The 19696-nt window shown below is 40.6% G+C and overlaps 1 protein-coding gene across 9 annotated transcripts in view; it reads right to left on the bottom strand.

The window, feature by feature from the left end:
* Positions 1-19613, bottom strand: part of arhgap10 (Rho GTPase activating protein 10) — a 55002-nt gene extending 35389 nt beyond the window's left edge. For 8 of the 9 annotated variants that reach the window (XM_058046038.2, XM_058046039.2, XM_058046034.2 and 5 more), the window contains exons 1-13: positions 19080-19613; positions 10287-10382; positions 9869-9930; positions 7095-7166; positions 6843-6944; positions 3751-3861; positions 3559-3663; positions 2280-2409; positions 2098-2204; positions 1891-1985; positions 1724-1805; positions 630-672; positions 417-485 (exon numbers count right to left, since the gene is read on the bottom strand). In XM_058046038.2, the coding sequence (XP_057902021.2) occupies positions 417-485; positions 630-672; positions 1724-1805; positions 1891-1985; positions 2098-2204; positions 2280-2409; positions 3559-3663; positions 3751-3861; positions 6843-6944; positions 7095-7166; positions 9869-9930; positions 10287-10382; positions 19080-19233 (1228 nt within the window). In that variant the 5' untranslated portion in view covers positions 19234-19613. The remainder of the gene's footprint in view (positions 1-416; positions 486-629; positions 673-1723; positions 1806-1890; positions 1986-2097; positions 2205-2279; positions 2410-3558; positions 3664-3750; positions 3862-6842; positions 6945-7094; positions 7167-9868; positions 9931-10286; positions 10383-19079) is intronic. The other variant, XM_078793613.1, reaches the window with a different exon arrangement.
* Between the last annotated feature and the right edge of the window lie 83 nt (positions 19614-19696).

The raw sequence follows: 19696 nt of genomic DNA, 5'->3' as shown, positions 1-19696 counted from the left end.
GATATTAAGGCACTTTAAACATCAAATGATTAAATAAGTAGTTTCATTCTGAGTAATAATACCACATAATACATCAATGGCAATGAGGTTGAGGTACTGCTGTTCAAAACAGGTGCAAGTTCGCCCCCTTGTGTACAACAAAAGTCGCTGCACCCAAGTGAATCTCATCATTTGTGAGTTTGCAAGCAGGATTACCCAAACGCTATGCAACTGATTTCCACACACGTGTGTGTGTGTGTGTGTGTGTAGTGGGTCAAAGCGGAAGCCGATGCATTTCGATGCAAGTGCTGGTGTTTTTTCCCTGCACCTTTTCAAGCAAAAAGTAGGAGGAGTTATCTCAAATTATTTGGAGCTCATCCACAGTTGGGCTTCCATCGGGTCTACTGATGTCAGTCACCTTTTTAGTGAATGCTCACCTCTTGTTTCTATGGCGCTGATGGAGTTCTTCACAAAATTCAAGCCCACCTCGTCCAGCTGGGCATCAACTGCAAGAAGAAGAAGGAAAAAAAAACTATGAGGTCTAAACTTTTGCTAAATTAAGATAAAATTCTTAATCTTATCACAAAACGACAAAATACTGATTATGTAAATATAACAGATGCAACATTTAAGTTCATCGGGACACTCACTTCCTCTCTCCTTAGAACAGGTCCTTCCCAGATAGTGTCCAATCTGTTTAAGACACAACATATTTGTTATTTTGTGACATGAAGGACATACAGACTGATATAATTGATGGATGATGAAGAAACAGCCATCCCTCTAACATTTTTTTAAATAATGAATTAATGCATTAATGGTCGCTGCTCCATGGCTGACTAAGGGTTGTTATTAGTCAAATAATATTGAAGTATTGTATTATAGTATAGTATTCTGGTCACTACTAGGTGTCAGTAATGTTACATTGATGAGACAATATCCATCATCCAGAGATGCAGAGTCCGACATGACATAATGAAAAAAAAAAAGTTCTCCCACCACGTGTGGAAGTGGTACGTTTTTGACTTACTCTGTCCTTCTTCCCCACTCAAACTTTTTCTGAAATTTAGAATGAGACTAACTAGTTAGCTTGGCAGTTTTCTATTGTTAAAGTGAGTGAGTGAGTGTGAATGGTTGTTTGTCTATATGTGCACTGTGATTGGCTGGCCACCAGTCACCAGGGTGTACCCCGCCTCTCGCCCGAAGACAGCGGGGATAGGCTCCAGCACCCCCCGCGACCCTCGTGAGGGTAGGAAATGAATGAATGAATGAGTTCTCCTCCTATTTTGTGTGGAAGTGGTAACTTTTTGGCTTCTTATTTTGTCTTTCCCCACCCTCGGCCATCTTTGTGTGGAGTTTGCATGTTCTCCCCGTGCATGCGTGGGTTTTCTCCGGTTTCCTCCCACATTCCAAAAAAACAGACTAGGTTAATTAGCGACTACAAATTGTCCATAGATATGAATGTGAGTGTGAATGGTTGTTTGTTAGAAAATGAATGAATGAATGAATGAATGAAAGCCCTACTTATTATTGCATTTCATGTCAACTATACCAGTATAAAGGTGACTATAGGGGTGTTATTTAACATCTGCAGGGCTCTAATAAGCTCATGAACAGGTTTTCTACACTCTATAACTACGGGAATATTTAATTAATTAATTAATATTGACTCCTACTTTACGGAAATTCACAGTTGGGGCGACAACCAATTACGATAAAGGAAGAACAAGTGTTCCGGACTCACAGGTTCCTTGCCACCCATGGCCTGCATCCAGAACTTGTGGTCACCTTCTGAAAGAGCCTGCACAGTGAGGGCCGTTCCTGGCCTGAGACGGATAAAGAGAGAGAGAGCAGCAAATTCATGTCATTATATTAAAAGAGTATTATCGTATCTCAAAGTGTACCACGTACCGATCCGTAATGTCCAGATCCAGGCAGAAGCGACGGTCCAACATGTCTGTCGTTTTGCGAAGGCAGGACTTGAGGGTGACCGACTCTGTTTCACCCTGAAGAAGAAAAGATGCAAACAAGACGGTGAACACACGGCTTGTTAGCTCGATACCAAAATCTGTAGCATCACACACCCCCTGCTTGTTAGCATTGAATGCGGATACTCACACTCCTTCCACCTGATCTGTGGTCAAAAGTCACCATATGCAGGATTTTCTGCTCTTTGACAAAGGTGCAATAACGTTTCACCCAACTGGAACCAAATGGGGGCGGCCCTGGGAACACACGGACATCCACACTCAGCAACATGACATAAAAGTTAAAGACTTTAAACTCCATGTGGAATGTACGTTTTTCCTGGACATAGAGGTAGCCTTCACAGCTGATGGCACTGGTCTGTCTGTAGTCTTGGGGCGCCTCCCGGATCCTTTTCATGAGCTCGTAGACCTCGGAGCGTGCACCCTCAAAGCGACTCCTCGTCTGCCAAAGGAAGGTTTACGCGTCATTTGGACTGAAAATGGTGGCATGTCTGGTTCTACCATATCTTACGTATTGTGTGGAAATACGGGCTAATAACTATAAAAGCAATCTTCACTGGCTAAATGTACTGCAAAAAAGGTCGGTAAGGATAATACATAATCTACAGAGAACATACTAACTCCTTATTTCTAAAGTCACAAATACTTCTACTTGCTGATATAGTTAATCTTCAAACATCTAAAATAATGCATAAGGCTAAAAATAACCAATTAGAATATAGAAATATATATTAAAAATAAAAATAAAAATAAAAATAAAAATAAAAATAAAAATAAAAATAAAAATAAAAATAAAAATAAAAATAAAAATAAAAATAAAAATAAAAATTAAACCACCCTCTGCAATCTCTGTGTGGAGTTTGCATGTTCTCCCCGTGCATGCGTGGGTTTTCTCCGGGTACTCCGGTTTCCTCCCACATTCCAAAAACATGCTAGGCTAATTGGCGACTTCAAATTGTCCATAGGTATGAATGTGAGTGTGAATGGTTGTTTGTCTATATGTGCCCTGTGATTGGCTGGCGACCAGTCCAGGGTGTACCCCGCCTCTTGCCAGAAGACAGCTGGGATAGGCTCCAGCACCCCCGCGACCCTCGTGAGGAAAAAGCGGTAGAAAATGAATTAAAATTAAAATTAAAATTAAAATTAAAATTAAAATTAAAATTAAAATTAAAATTAAAATTAAAATTAAAATTAAAATTAAAATTAAATAAAGACGACAAATAAATAAAACAACAAATAACAAAAATAAAAATAAATTCATAAAAAACAAAAAACTTAAAATATATTAGGAAAGCAGGAAGTGAACAAATCTAACAATTACTGATTGTAAAAGTACCAGATGGAGGGGTAGGATTTAATAAGCTTTGCTTCTTCCTACTCCTTTTGGACATGTGGAACTGTGAACTGATTATGGGATGCATTCAATTGTAATCTGATGCATGTTCAAATGAAACAAAACCATAACCATAAACCTGGATGGAGGTCTAGCCTTCCAGAGAAAGTGTAAAGGAACATTTAACAAGCTTATTTTGCTAACTTTTTCTTCACTAGTGTGAAGAAGCTGTATGACGTTTGCACCGGTGTAGCTTACATTCTGAATATTGATCTGTAGCGCTCGTTTATAATGGTCAAAGTCCTTGGCGAGCTCAAAACCCTGGTGGTAAAAAGTGAAGACCGTCTGGAAGAAGGCCAGCATCTACAAACAAAAACCAAAAGGTAAATGACATCACACGCTGACGAATGCAATCCACGTGACGACGGCGTTTTCTTGCTCGTCACTCACCGGCTCCACACACTCAAACTTCTTCCTCTCCTGGATCTCTTGCAGCTTGCACACGTAGTCCAGCGACTCCTCCTGGAAGTGCTGCCTCATGGTTTCCACCTGGATGTCTGCCTGGAGAGAACACACACCACGAGGTCCGTTATAATCACACACAGATGCCGGCGGGGAGGAACATGGTGAGCTTTGTGGTTGTGTGGAAAAAAAGAAGCTAGAGGCTCCTCTTGTCGTTGCATTTTATATCAATATATCAAAAGGTTGAAATCGGAGAGAGCGGGCTTATTAAACGAGCATAAATAAGAAGCTGGAAGACGCTGAAAGAGAATGGCCGGCGGAATGGATGACGCCGTGAGGAGACTGAATCATTGAGGGCCATAAATTCAACTTTCAAAACATAAATACCAACAGAAATTCAGGGAGAAGATACACGGAATAGAGAAGGAGCTCTGTGTCATCTTCACACCAGCCACCCTAAATGTGGAATTAAGTATCCGCCTCCCTGAGTTGAGGAGACCACAACCGCAGAATCAACACCGGTTTTAAAGTGGCTACATTGGCTCCCCGTCCGCTTCGGGATCGATTTTAAGATTCTTTTACTGGTTTTTAAATGTCTTAACGGCCTCGCACCTTCTTATTTATCTGATCTGTTTTTATGTCCTCCACACTGGGGGCTGATGTGGGGGGATCAAGGAAACACCACCTTTGGGGCCCGTCCACACTGGGAGGAGCCGCAGGCCGTACCGTCGGGGGACCAGCTCCCGGGTTCCCCCCCCAGACTCCGACAGACAGGTGGAACCCCACATCAAAGGGAAGAACCCTCAGCCGGCCGGGTCGAAGGGACCCGACACAGCCCCCAGTGTGGAGGAACCCCCCCCGAGGAAACACTGGAGTTAAAAGCTAATAAAATAATAAATAATAATAAATATTCATTCATTTTCAACCGCTTTTTCCTCACAAGGGACGCGGGGGTGCTGGAGCCTATCCCAGCTGTCTTGGGGCGAGAGGCGGGGTACACTCTGGACTGGTCGCCAGCCAATCACAGGGCACATATAGACAAACAACCATTCACACTCACATTCATAATAAATATAATAAATAATAAGATTATAAAAAATAAAAAACTTAAATTATATTATAGCAGGAAGTGAATAAATGTAAAAAAAATAAATAAATAAAATCAATAAATAAAAATAAAACTAACAAATAACAAAAAAAAATAGAAATAAATTAATTGAAAAAAAAAACCAAAAAACTGTATTATGGAAAGCAGGAAGTGAACAAATGTAACAATTAGTGATTGTAAAAGTACCAGATGAAGGTGTAGGATTTAATAAGCTTTGCTTCTTCCTACTCCTTTTGGACATGTGGAACTGTGAACTGATTATGTGATGCATTCAATTGTAATCTGATGCATGTTCAAATGAAATTAAACCATTACACTATTACCATTTTTTGTGTTTTTCCTAGTGTGTCGCTTATACTCAAGTGGTTGGCACCCCACAACACCTTTTTTTTGTTCCTTATAAAGACGCGGCTGTGTAGATCTACCCGCTGCAAAATACACAGTGTAAGTGTGTCAACAATTTCAAGTGTGTTCTCTATAGAGAGAGCACCTTACATGGATGCATTGGACAAGCGGAGTGAACCATCCATTAAGAAGAAGAAGCGGCCGTGCTGGTTTGTTGTAGCACGCACCGCACACAGATGATGACCTCGGTGTTACTGTCAAAGCCAGTTCACACTTCCTGTACAAGGCGAGCCAGGAAAATGTGTCGCTGGATGGTGCGTCATTGGTGCCTCGCGTGGGTCAATGAGGTTTTGGGTAAAAAAAAAAATAATAATAATAAAACGAGGACACTCAAACAAAGCAAAGCGAACTTGCAGGGCATGGAACTCTACCGGGGGCTTCAACACGGACCCGCCATTACTGATGTGGACTTCCATGTTATGTTTATTATAGCAGCCATGCTACAGTTGACAGTCTAATTGACGTCTGGCTGCCCTGTTCTCGTTTTCCCATACAACATTTCTAAAATCACAAATACTTAAACTTGCTGATATAGTTCATCTTCAAACAGCTAAAATAATGCATAAGGCTTAAAACAATTAATTACCTAAAAATGTCATCCAATACTTCTAAAATTAAAATTAAAATTAAAATTAAAATTAAAATTAAAATTAAAATTAAAATTAAAATTAAAATTAAAATTAAAATTAAAATTAAAATTAAAATTAAAATTAAAATTAAAATGTTAATAAAAAATACAAATAAAAAATACTTAAATTATATTAGGAAAGCAGGAAATGAACAAATGATAAATAAATAATAATAATAATAAAATTAAGTTAAAAAACCTTTTTAAAATTATATTAGGAAAGCAGGAAGTTACTTCGGTACGTGACAAAAATAAATAAATTTAAATAAATTGCATTTATTAATTAATAAAATAAAGTTAAAAAATAAAATAATTAAAATTATATTAGGAAAGCAGGAAGTGAACAAATGATAAATAAATAATAATAATAATAAAATTAAGTTAAAAAACTTTTTTTTAAATTATATTAGGAAAGCAGGAAGTTACTTCGGTACGTGACAAAAATAAATAAATTTAAATAAATTGCATTTATTAATTAATAAAATAAAGTTAAAAAAATAAAATAATTAAAATTATATTAGGAAAGCAGGAAGTGAACAAATGATGTGCTATGTATATCACTATGGTACCCATTATGTCATTGGATGCTCATATCACCTCGTACTTCGATACAAGGTACATTATAAAAAAAAAAAACTAAAAAAAAAAACCTTAAACTGTATTATGGAAAGCAGAAAGTGAACAAATGTAACAGTTAGTGATTGTAAAAGTACCAAATGGAGGGGTAGGATTTAATAAGCTTTGCTTCTTCCTACTCCTTTTGGACATGTGGAACTGTGAACTGATTATGGGATGTATTCAATTGTAATCTGATGCATGTTCAAATGAAATAAAACCATTACCATTACCATTACCATTACAAACCCCATCACGTCTTCATCTCGACACCTCTAGTAAATGGGTGCAAATAAATATTTGAATACAAGGTATTACAAATACCTCTTGTAGCTGCGGCTCTTTCTTCTTTGCAGACATGTTCAGAAGCTTTTCCAGCGAGCTGTAGTACTTCTCTGTTTCCTTCTCGTACTTTTTCCTCTCCGCCTGGACAAGAGAAGAAGACCGTCATTCATCATTCCCAAAGGAGGAGGAGGGGTGGGGGGGGGGTGAATCAAAGCTAGCCAAAGTGCTTTTAGCAACAGTGGTTTAATGAAAAGACATACTGAGAAGAGGCAATTGGCCGTCATACAGTACCCTTACTGTGCCGAGGTGGTCTTTCCGGAACTTCTCCAGGGGCTTCATGAGGGTCTCTGTGATGTTTCTCATCTAGACAAAAGCAAATATTTCATTTATTTCACAACACAACTTTTACTTTTACATATTTAGCCATATATATTTAGCCAAAATGTCAAAACAACGATGCCACAACATAAACAATACAAAAATGGTTGCTTATACAGGAAAATATTCATTCATTCATTTTCTATCGCTTATCCTCACGAGGGTCGTGGGGGTGCTGGAGCCTATCCCAGCGAGTAGCATCGTTGTGGCATCGTTGTTTAGACATTTTGTCTAAAAATGCACTCCCCCCTCTGTTTTCTTTTTTCTTCTTTTCTATCCCCTCCTGCTCCGGTCTGACCACTCCAAATTTGCAAAACAACAAAACATCATTCATTCATTTTCTACCGCTTATCCTCACGAGGGTCGCGGGGGTGCTGGAGCCTATCCCAGCTGTCTTCGGGCGAGAGGCGGGGTACACCCTGGACTGGTGGCCAGCCAATCACCGGGCACATATAGACAAACAACCATTCACACTCACATTCATACCTATGGACAATTTGGAGTCGCCAATTAACCTAGCATGTTTTTGGAATGTGGGAGGAAACCGGAGTACCCGGAGAAAACCCACAACTCCACACAGAGATGGCCGAGGGTGGAATTGAACCCTGGTCCTCCTAGCTGTGAGTCAATATGAATTAATTAAATATTCTCGTAGTTATAGAGCGTAGAAAACCTGTTGATGACCTTATTAGAGCCCTGCAGACATGAAATAACACCCCTATAGTCACCTTTATACTCGTATAGTCGACATGATATGAATAAATGTATGAATAAATCATTATTAAATAGCATTTGCAGCTATATGTGAAATATGAATTTTTGCTGAAAGAGATGGCCGAGGGTAGAATTGAACTCGGGTCTCCTAGCTATGAGGCCTGAATGCTAACCACTCATCCACAGTGCAGCCCTATATAAAAATATTTTCAAATATAACACCATGAACCATTTACAATTTTCACATTTGCAACTAAACTGTGTGTTTAATTGCAATTAATAATTAATTTGAACTTCCTATGTGCACACATGCATTTGCTGATACAATAAGGAAGTTCCTCCGGGGGTTGCTAGCAGGCCACGGGACGTGTCTGTGCCTGCAGCCCATCCCACTTTTCCTTACTTTGCAATATGATGTCATCCCCACAAGGCCAAGCCGCGTTACTGTAGTGTTTACCACAGTGTGGTCTCAAGCTCTGCCCCCAAATCAATCATCGGCTGGCTGTTAAGCTCCAGAGGAGACTCCAGTGGCCTTGTTATGGCTTTCTTTTCAGGATAACAGGATAGCTGCGACTCGACCATCTTGCTTCCTTTAATTAGTTTGTATGACTTTTAGCTTGTGTTAGCTTTCTGGTATCATCTCTTATGTTAACGGGTGGGTTTTGACCCGTGTATTAAATCAGCTATAAAATACACTAAAAATAATAACCATCAAATTTGCTTCTCATGTCTTGGTTAGCTTCTTAGGCTTCCTCATTTAATGAAAATGTTGGTTTTAATACTTTTGGTGTGGGCATGTAGGCCTTTTTTGTCACTATACCCCTCCATTTCTATTTCCAAAAATGGTCAAATGAACCTCAAAAGCATCATATTCATAAATTGAAGGTTCTTTTGTTACCTGGCTATTACTGAGGGATATAGAACATATCTCTTAAATCAATTAGTTTTATTTATTTTCTCATTTTAGTATTCGTCACTAAAGAAACATCTATGGTGTTGGGGTCATTTTTGACCTATACATATTAATGTCAAGAAAAGGTCAAAGAAAGTTATTGTTTACTTTAGTATAAAGTGAAATGAAAAAGCAGACCAGGTCCAGATCTTGGTTCACTGTACTTCTTGCCGTTCTTTCCATGATCCAAATTGTAAATGTGAAATCAGCCAATCAAATGAGTGAATTCACGTCACATGAGAATCCCCTGAAGCTTCCATGATGAGAAAATGAGCTGGTTGTCATTGTGTTGGCTAATTGTACACTTATGATTTCAGTTGTGGCTCAAAATATTGCTTTTATAGTGATATTATTATAACCGGGTCCAAACCGACCTTAACAATACAGTGGTCATAATTTCAACCAGACTATTTTAAAATGTAGTAAAAATTATTTTTTTGGTTTTATTTTGTTTATTTTTCAAAAAGCCTTGATGCAATAAACAAATGTTATGTGATTGTTTTTATGCATTAAAATGTAAAACGGGTCGATGCCGACGCTACCACAAGAGGAAGGTTAGAGCATAAATGCGCCACTTTCCATAAAGTGTTAATAAAACAATGCATACTTTGATACTGCAGCGTTTCTTTGGGTACCCTGCTACTGTGGTGGACCTTGTTGCCAGTAGTAAGTACCGAGGTGTGTATTTTAAAGCCTAACGACGTTGCCACTCCCAGGAAGGTGCAGCGGCGGCGGCAGTGACCCTTAGACAGGCGCGAGTAAACCAGGGCAGATACGACGCCATGCACATTATTCATCCTCCCAAATGAAGGGGGGGGGGGGGCTGAAGAAAATGAAATCCCGGGACTTTTGCCAGGACATTAATAGATGCGACGACCAAATATGGACATTAATACGTGTTATTGGAGTGTGTATTAGTACAAACTGTAGTGCCACGTGCACGTTTGCGTGCACACACACACACACACACACACAAGGTATTTCCCCACGTTTTCAAGCAGGCTCAGACTGGTTTGCTCACCATCAGCTCTCTTTGGTCTTCCAGGTTCTTGAGGAATGAGGAGAACTCCTGCAATGACTCATCTGGAAGATATGAATAGAAAGCTAACAGTTAACGGTTTCTGATAACATTGCCTGGGGGGGGGGGCTTTTTTTCCTCTTCTTTTTTACATCCAAAAGCAGATACACGTGTTTACTTTCATCATCCACCAGCCCCATACGCGTGTTTTTTTTTCCTTTCGTACATTCAGTCGTCAAGCGGACAACATTAACTCATCACAGCACAAGACAAGATGATTATATGTTTTAGTGGTAGACTTACGAGTAGCCCGAGAAGAACCGTCGACAAACATTTGCATTTTGGTGGCGCTCCGAGTCGGAGTTGCCGGCTTGAAACATGACAGACAGATGCAAAAAAAAAAAAAAAAAACCACACTTACCGATGCACCGCTCATCGTCCGTCTTTGCGTCGCCGATGTACTCAAACTGAAACTCTCCCAGGCACTGCGCGAATTTGCGCTGTGCCATCCCCAACTCTGGAAAAAAAATGTGTAAAGAAAATATTAAAATTAGTGTACTATATTAAACTATAGTAAACTATATTAGGAAAGCAGGAAGTGAACAAATGTAACAGTTACTGATTGTAAAAGTACCAGATGGAGGGGTAGGATTTAATAATAATTATTATTATTATTTATAACAATAAATAATGGTACCCATTATGTCATTGTATGGTCATATCACCTTGTACTTCGGTACGTGACAAAAAATAAATAAATAATAATAATAATAAAATAAAGTTAAAAAAAACTTAAATTATATTAGGAAAGCAGGAAGTTACTTCGGTACATGACAAAAATAAATAGATTCATTAATTAATAAAATAAAGTTAAAAAAATAAAATAACTAAAATTATATTAGGAAAGCAGGAAGTGAACAAATGTAACTTATGATGTAGTATATATATCATTATATTGACAGTTACTATGGTACTCATTATGTCATTGGATGGTCATATCACCTCGTACTTCGGTACGAGGTACATTATTAAAAAAACAAACAAAAACAAACAAACAAACAAAAACTTAAACTGTATTATGGAAAGCAGGAAGTGTAATGTAACAGTTACTGATTGTAAAAGTACCAGATGGAGGGGTAGGATTTAATAAGCTTTGCTTCTTCCTACTCCTTTTGGACATGTGGAACTGTGAACTGATTATGGGATGCATTCATTGTAATCTGATGCATGTTCAAATGAAATAAAACCATTACCATGACATTTGTATTGTGGTTAACACCTTTTCAAACATCCTGTTCATCTTGCTGCTAACAGGTCAAAACCAAATATGTGTGGCATGGCAACTTATGACAAAATACATGTTGTCATGCGTTTCATAGTAATACAGTACTACAACTCTTTACTATTGCCTCAAAGGCAAACCAGAACTATTTCCAGACAGCAAAGAGATTCCCCTGACGTGGCATGTATACGACGACCCCCCCGGGTGCCCCCCATGGGAAGCATCGCAGAATATGGTGAGGGTATTTAAAGACCGGAGCTGTGCAGAGTAAGGAAGCATCGTGTCTCCGCGTATGATGAATGGTCCGAGACGACAGGGAAAATAATTATTTTTAATAATTTTTTTTTTTTGAATTTTATTTGGGCAAATACATGAAACATTACAGTGCATTTCTTACATCAATCAAAATATAACTTTCCATTATTTACATTTGTATTCAACTAAATTACCCGTTTTGCAAGATATAATCATGTTCATGCCACAGTCTTGTTTTCGCCTGTTATTATTATCATTGTAATATTTTTATTATCATCATTATTATCATTGCTATAATCTTTATCATTATTACCATTATTATTGTATTATTATAATCATCATTATAGTTGTAACAATTTTTTTATTTTTTTTATTATTTAATTTTACAGACTTCATTGCTTCTTGGACAGTGCTGTATCATTTTATCTGTTGTTTTCTGAAATCTGCAGCATTTGTGCTTTTATTTAATTAATTTATTGCATTTAGTATTATTTATTTAATTAATTAATGATTTAATATTATTATTTATATATTATTTAATTTAATTTATTAGCCCAACTTTTTCCCCTTAAGTGTAACATTTACATATCATTTTCTGGATTGCATGTGTCTAATCTTGTGCATTAAAAAAAACATGAACTTGAGACCGTGTCTGAACAGGTGACCTTGCTTCTACAAGGCGACATAAAGCTTCCACATGCAGAAATGTAATAATAATAATTATCCTTAAATACACAAATCCGGTGCTCATTAAGGAGAAAAAGACTATACATTCCCATAGAGAACAATGTAAACATAGGCTAAACACTAAAATGACGGCAGCAAAAACGACAGAACATGTGAGCCGTGTTGAGACGGTCTACCCGAGCCAAGCATGTAGGGCATTGCTTCTGCCTCGGTAGCTTATTTCCACTCCGCTGCAGCACGACTTGTTGCTCTACAAGCTTTGAAAGAAACACGACCACAAGTGCTTGATACAAGATACTTGATGCAAGCGTGCAGGAAACGCACACGTCCATGTGACGAACAAGTCTGCAGCCAGGGTTCTCAGTTGCAGTTTTAGCAGCAAGAAGAAACGCCAAGGCCAACACATATTAGTAATTAGGGGTGTAAGAAAATATCGTTTTACAAATATCTTTGTTCTACAATACTGTATTGATATTAAAAAAGTATGATATGGATATTTTTAGGCAATTATCATAGACTGTATATGGTATTTATTCAAGTACAGACACGGCATTTTCTACCGCTTATCCTCACGAGGGTCGCTGGAGCCTATCCCAGCTGTCTTCATCCGGCGAGAGGCGGGGTACACCCTGGACTGGTGGCCAGCCAATCACAGGGCACATATAGACAAACAACCATTCACACTCACATTCATACCTATGGACAATTTGGAGTCGCTAATTAAGCTAGCATGTTTTTGGAATGTGGGAGGAAACCGGAGTAGCATCGTTGTGGCATCGTTGTTTAGATATTTTGTCTAAAAATGCACTCCCCCTTTTTCTTTTTTCTTCTTTTCTATCCCCTCATGCTCCGGTCTGACCACTCCAAATTTGCAAAACAATAAATCATTAATTCATTTTCTACTGCTTATCCTCACAAGGGTCGCAGGCCGGTGCTGGAGCCTATCCCAGCTGTCTTCGGGCGAGAGGCGGGGTACACCCTGGACTGGTGGCCAGCCAATCACAGGGCACATATAGACAAACAACCATTCACACTCACATTCATACCTATGGATAATTTGGAGTCGTTAATTAACCTAGCATGTTTTTGGAATGTGGGAGGAAACCGGAGTACCCGGAGAAAACCCACACATGCACGGGAGGAGAACATGCAAACTCCACACAGAGATCGCAGAGGGTGCAATCAAACCCGGGTCTCCTAGCTGTGAGGTGTGAGCGCTAACCACACGACCGCCGTGCAGCCCTATTAAAGTAACAAACAATATTAATTAACAAACTGATATTAATTGAGATCTATCAGTCTGGAAAAGGTTATGAAGCCATTTCTAAAGCTTTGGGACTCCAGCAAACCACAGTGAGAGCCATTATTACACACAGAAATGGCCGAGGGTGGAAAAAAACCTGGGTCTCCTTGCTTGTGAGGTCTGCGCGCTAACCACACGACCACCGTGCAGCCTGACACAAATATCAGCCCAAGCAAAAATCGGCCATCGGGTAAAAGTGATGAAAAAAAATCGTTTTTCTGCCCGAAAAAAACATATTGGTCAATCCCTAGTTATTACTGACGTTGTAGTGTGGATTATTATTTGTCTGCCAACAAGTAATACTACTCAAACATCAACTGTACATATAAAAAAAAATAAAAATGCATACGGTTTGTAGTTTCATCTACAACGTAGTGACACAATGCTGGAATCCACAGCAGGGGTGTGCAAGTCCATAAAAGGTGACGCGGGCCTACAACTGCACGTCTTATTTCTGCAGCACTCTGGTTGCTAGTAGCAACCGGCACCTTACACCTCTGCATTTTTTTTCTCTCCTCGGTGGCCTGACATCAAGCCTCGACTACTCCAGTGGACTGTTGCGCAACCGTCGAGTGTTTTTATTAGCACCTTGTCAAACATTACATAGTAAAAGGGGCGGGGTCCCACATGCAGAGTATGTTAAAATAACAACACCGTCTCGGGTTGAAGAATATTTAGCATTCTCATGTCACAGATTCGGTGTTATTTTCCAATTAGCCTGGTTAGAAATAAGCATGCCCTTATTGGTCAACTGCAGCACATGTGACTCCCAAGGCTTTCAGAACCAGAGTGGAAATTTCGTCTGCTTCCATTGATGGAAAAAGTGAATGTTTTGACAACATTACACTGAACCCTGATACACCTGAACAAAGCAGAAACACTACACCTGACGGGACGCAAGGTCGGATCGCTAAGTGACAGTGTCTGGAAATATGCCCGCCCATAAAAACTTCATATCTCCACTTGAGGACCAAATTACCCTTATAAATATATACACGATATATATACACCATATACAAGAATTGAATGATTATGTAAAAGAAAATGCAGCCAAAGTCAAGGCAACATATTAAAAGGTATAAGCATGGCACATTTTCAATTTCATCATAGTTTAAGAAACAGAAGTGTATCAAACACCAATTTCTACAGTCCAGTTCCCGACACAGGACTCGACAATAACGATGTACCGATGGCCCGAGGCAAGTTAAATCAAAATTTGGGCAAGTAAATCCAATCGTTGTGTAGACATTTTGTCTAAAAATGCACTCCCCCCTTTTCTTTTTTCTTCTTTTCTATCCCCTCCTGCTCCGGTCTGACCACTCCAAATTTGCAAAACAACAAAACATCATTCATTCATTTTCTACTGCTTAGGCGAGAGGCGGGGTACACCCTGGACTGGTGGCCAGCCAATCACAGGGCACATATAGACAAACAACCATTCACATTCATACCTATGGACAATTTGGAGTCGCTAATTAACCTAGCATGTTTTTTGGGGGGGAATGTGGGAGGTAACCGGAGTTGCATCGTTGTGACGACATTTTGTGTAAAAATGCACTTCCTTGTCTGTTTTCTTTTTTCTTCTTTTCTATCCCCTCCTGCTCCGGTCTGACCACTCCAAATTTGCAAAACAACAAAACATCATTCATTAATTTTCTACCGCTTATCCTCACAATGCTGGAGCCTATCCCAGCTGTCTTTTGGGCGAGAGGCGGGGTACACCCTGGACTGGTGGCCAGCCAATCACAGGGCACATATAGACAAACAACCATTCACACTCACATTCATACCTATGGATAATTTAGTTGCCAATTAACCTAGCATGTTTTTGGAATGTGGGAGGAAACCGGAGTACCCGGAGAAAACCCACGCATGCATGGGGAGAACGACTCCACACAGAGATGGCCGAGGGTGGGGTAACCAAGACATGAGAAGCAAATTTGATGGTTATTGTTTTTAGTGTATTTTATAGCTGATTTAATACATGGGTCAAAACCCACCCGTTAACATAAGACATGATACCAGAAAGCTAACACAAGAGGACGATTAAAGACATACGCTCGAATGTGATGACCCGGATCACACCCGTCCATGCACAATTTGATGACACAGTGCGTGTTTGAAGGGCGGACAGCTCATGCGCGGCTGTTATGAGGACAAGCTGTGTGGACTTCATTACATAAAGCACGTGGAATGAGCGTAATGGACAACAGGCGACAGCCGAGAGGAGCGAGGAAAAGCGGAACCTTGTTCATGTTGTCAATAGAGCAACTGCGTGGAAAATAGAAGACTCCAGATCAGTGAAAAGTTCTGCCTTCAAGGAACGAGGCATCACAAGATAGAAACATCACACATACACACACTTGGGTACACATGAGTCCGAGGCCAAAAAAAAAAGCTCTCCTCCATTTTTTTGCCTTTTAAAGCCAAAGCGTTTGTGTGCAAACCTGGGAACTGTCAAACTTGGCCGGTTTCTCAGCAGAAAGCCAGAGACCCCCACTCTTAGCAGGCTGCAGGCCATGAGTCATGGAGACTCCACCTTGCAGCCATCTGATATTACAGACAAGCTTTTCTTTCTGGAACCACGGGAAAATAAATAAAAAAAACAAGGCAAGCAAGCGAGCCCGCCTGTGTCACATAAACATTGGTGCCCCGATTCAGAAGAGGTTGGTGTGGCCAAAGTTGACACCAGGGAGTCCAGGACCACAGGAAGAACACGAAAGAACACGAAAGACAAAGCATGAAAACAAGGATTTAGACAGTAGAATATGCACAATACATAAAGTACAATACAGTTTTATTATGGATAAAATCTATCTGCAATAAATTGTGATTAATTATGAGTTAACTATGAACAAATGTGATTCACCGCCTTTAAATATTGCAATGAATTGACAACCCGAATTGTTGTACAGGTTGTACACCGACTACACTGAAGAGTGTCATTTGTAGAGTATGACACAGTAGAAAGGTAATGTAGTCAAAAAGTAATACAGTAGAAAGGTAATACAGTAGAAAGGTAATGTAGTTGAAAGGTAATACAGTGGAAAAGGTAATACAGTGGAAAGGTAATACAGTGGAAAGGTAATACAGTGGAAAGGTAATGTAGTAGAAAGGTAATGTAGTGGAAAGGTAATGTAGTGGAAAGGTAATACAGTACAAACGTAATACAGTAGAAAGGTAATGTCGTCGAAAGGTAATACAGTAGAAAAGTTACTGTAGTAAAAAGGTAATGTCGTAGAAAGGTAATGTCGTAGAAAGGTAATGTCGTAGAAAGGTAATGTCGTAGAAAGGTAATGTCGTAGAAAGGTAATACAGTGGAAAGGTAATACAGTGGAAAGGTAATACAGTGAAAAGGTAATGTAGTAAAAAGGTAATGTAGTAGAAACGTAATACAGTAGAAAGGTAATGTCGTCGAAAGGTAATACAGTATAAAAAGTACTGTAGTAAAAAGGTAATACAGTGGAAAGGTAATACAGTGGAGAGGTAATGTAGTAGAAAGGTAATGTAGTACCGTGGAATTCGAGTCAAACACAATTCCATCCTGTCCGGCGGTGCATCAGGGAGGCTTTTACCGTTTCCCCCAAAACAAAGCCGAAAGTTTAAGGTCTGAAGATGTCCTCCTGCGTATCCGCCTGATGTGGTGTGTTTGTTTTGATTCCTACTCTTAGGGTCAGAACACGCCTTGCCCGGCTTGCGTTTCCACGCTTTGCCTTTCCACTGTACTTCCTGTTCCACTCGCCCATCTTTTCCATCCACCTCGCAACCTGCGACCTTTTGCCCTCGTCAGAACCCCCCCCCCCCCCCCTCACGTGGCTCGCTGCCCACCGAGCAAGCATTACTTCATCCGAGACTTCCTGATTCTCCAAACAAGTCTGGAGGGTGAGGTCACGCTGGCAACAATGGGCCATGCGGCTCATCGCACATGTGTGGTCTTTACATGTGTGATGTGGACAGTCACGCAAACGAGTGCGAGTGCAATTCCGCTCTCTTCTTGCGTCTCTCCGGCAAGAGTTCCTCGGACATGGAGGCTAATGCGATTTTAATGAAAGGCTGTGATGTGGCTCCTTGGCAGAGACTGTAATGTGATTACAGCAAGAACGCGCACAGCCAAAGCACACCGACTATTCCAACCACGGAGGCAGAAGAAGGACCCTCACAGAGCTGAGGCCTTCAGTCAGATGTTAGACTCCAACACCGACATGATGTTTCCTCAAAGACAACACGGGACACAGGGTTCCTGCAGAGGAAAACCACTAGAAACAGAAGCATATCTGCATGCTGCTCCTCCGGTGGGCAACTTCCATGTCACTTGCTCTCTGCCCCCCCCCCTCGGACATCCAGCTTCAAGTTTCCTCTCTGAGCCAAGGACTTTCCGTGGCGGGACATCCTCCCAGATGTGGGAGTGCAGGACAGATCAACGTCACAGAGAGTCGCAACACCGCATTGTTTGGAGGTCAGAATGTGACGGTTTTTCCTCCATTTTTTTCCGGGGTACACCCTGGACTGGTGGCCAGCCAATCACAGGGCACATATAGACAAACAACCATTCACACTCACATTTAGAGTTGCCAATTAACCTAGCATGTTTTTGGAATGGGGGAGGAAACCGGGGTAGCATCGTTGTTTAGACATTTTGTCTAAAAATGCACTCCCCCGTTTTCTTTTTTCTTCTTTTCTATCCCCTCCTGCTCCAGTCTGACCACTCCAAATTTGCAAAACATCATTCATTCATTCATTTTCTACCGCTTATCCTCACGAGGGTCGCGGGGGTGCTGGAGCCTATCCCAGCAGTCTTCGGGCGAGAGGCGGGGTACACCCTGGACTGGTGGCAAGCCAATCACAGGGCACATATAGACAAACAACCATTCACACTCACATTCATACCTATGGACAATTTGGAGTCGCTAATTAACCTAGCATGTTTTTTTTGGAATATGGGAGGAAACCGGGGTAGCATCGTTGTTTAGACATTTTGTCTAAAAATGCACTCCCCCCTCTGTTTTCTTTTTCTCTTCTTTTCTATCCCCTCCTGCTCCGGTCTGACCACTCCAAATTTGCAAAACAACAAAACATCATTCATTTTCTACCGCTTATCCTCACGAGGGTCGCGAGGAGTGCTGGAGCCAAACCCAGCTGTCTTCGGGCGAGAGGCGGGGTACACCCTGGACTGGTGGCCAGCCAATCACAGGGCACATATAGACAAACAACCATTCACACTCACATTCATACCTATGGACAATTTGGAGTCGCTAATTAACCTAGCATGTTTTTTTTTTGGAATATGAGAGGAAACCGGAGTACCCGGAGAAAACCCACGCATGCACAGGGAGGTTAGGTTGCTAGGTTAATTAGCGACTCCAAATTGTCCATAGGTATGAATGTGAGTGTGAATGGTTGTTTGTCTATATGTGCTCTGTGATTGGCTGGCTCGCCTGAAGAATGGTTGTTTGTCTATATGTGCCCTGTGATTGGCTGGCAACCAGTCCAGGGTGTACCCCGCCTCTCGCCTGAAAACAGCTGGGATAGGCTCCAGCACAGGTGATTCCAATGAGGACAATCATTGTAGATAATGGACGCATGGAAAACATTGTATTAAGAGTAGAAAGAGTATTACTAAAAGTATTTTTAGTAATAGTAGAGACTGTTGGTCACAAAGTGAATCCCAGTAAGTGAACCTCACTCACGTTTCGTGGCGTTGATGAGGTTCTTGCCATCCTTGTAGAGCTCCTTGATGAACCTGTTGGTTTTGTCCAGCTCTGCTTCGTGAGCCTTAATTTTCTCCCTGAAACTGGGGCTGTCCAGATAGCATTCACTGAATTCCAGCGGGTGCAGTCCCATGTCTTCGTCCTCTTTCGTAGGGGGGGGGGGGATAAACTGTCAAATAAATAACCGTCGACTAAAACCTACTAATAATAGTAAAGCCTAAGAATCGAAAAGCATAGCTAGCAGTAGATGCTAACGGCGGCTAGCATGGTCACTTCTCTGACACGCGCGCGCATGGGTGTTGTCAAATTTAAGGACAGGAGAAGCTAGCAAAGCCACGTATGGCGTGTTTTCAACAACAAAAAAAGCAGCCACCGGGGTATTCATCGGAAGTCGTTCCAAAGCGGCTGTCAGAAAGTTAACGCGTCCATGTTGTCTTCTTTCCTTATTAAATATACCCCGCCTTGCAAAGTGACAGATTGACAAACTCTGCTGACATCTGTGTGTGTGTGTGTGTGTGTAGGGAAACTTCTACCAAAGAGTGCACGGCGTTGTCGAAACAGTTATGTAGCATTCAGGTTGCGTTAGCTTCAAGTGA

The sequence above is a fragment of the Doryrhamphus excisus genome, linkage group LG9 (assembly GCF_037039965.1).
Source record: "Doryrhamphus excisus strain RoL-2023G ecotype Guam linkage group LG9, RoL_Dexc_Guam_v1.1, whole genome shotgun sequence".
NCBI lineage: Eukaryota > Metazoa > Chordata > Actinopteri > Syngnathiformes > Syngnathidae > Doryrhamphus > Doryrhamphus excisus.
This window is presented reverse-complemented; position numbering and strand designations above follow the sequence as displayed.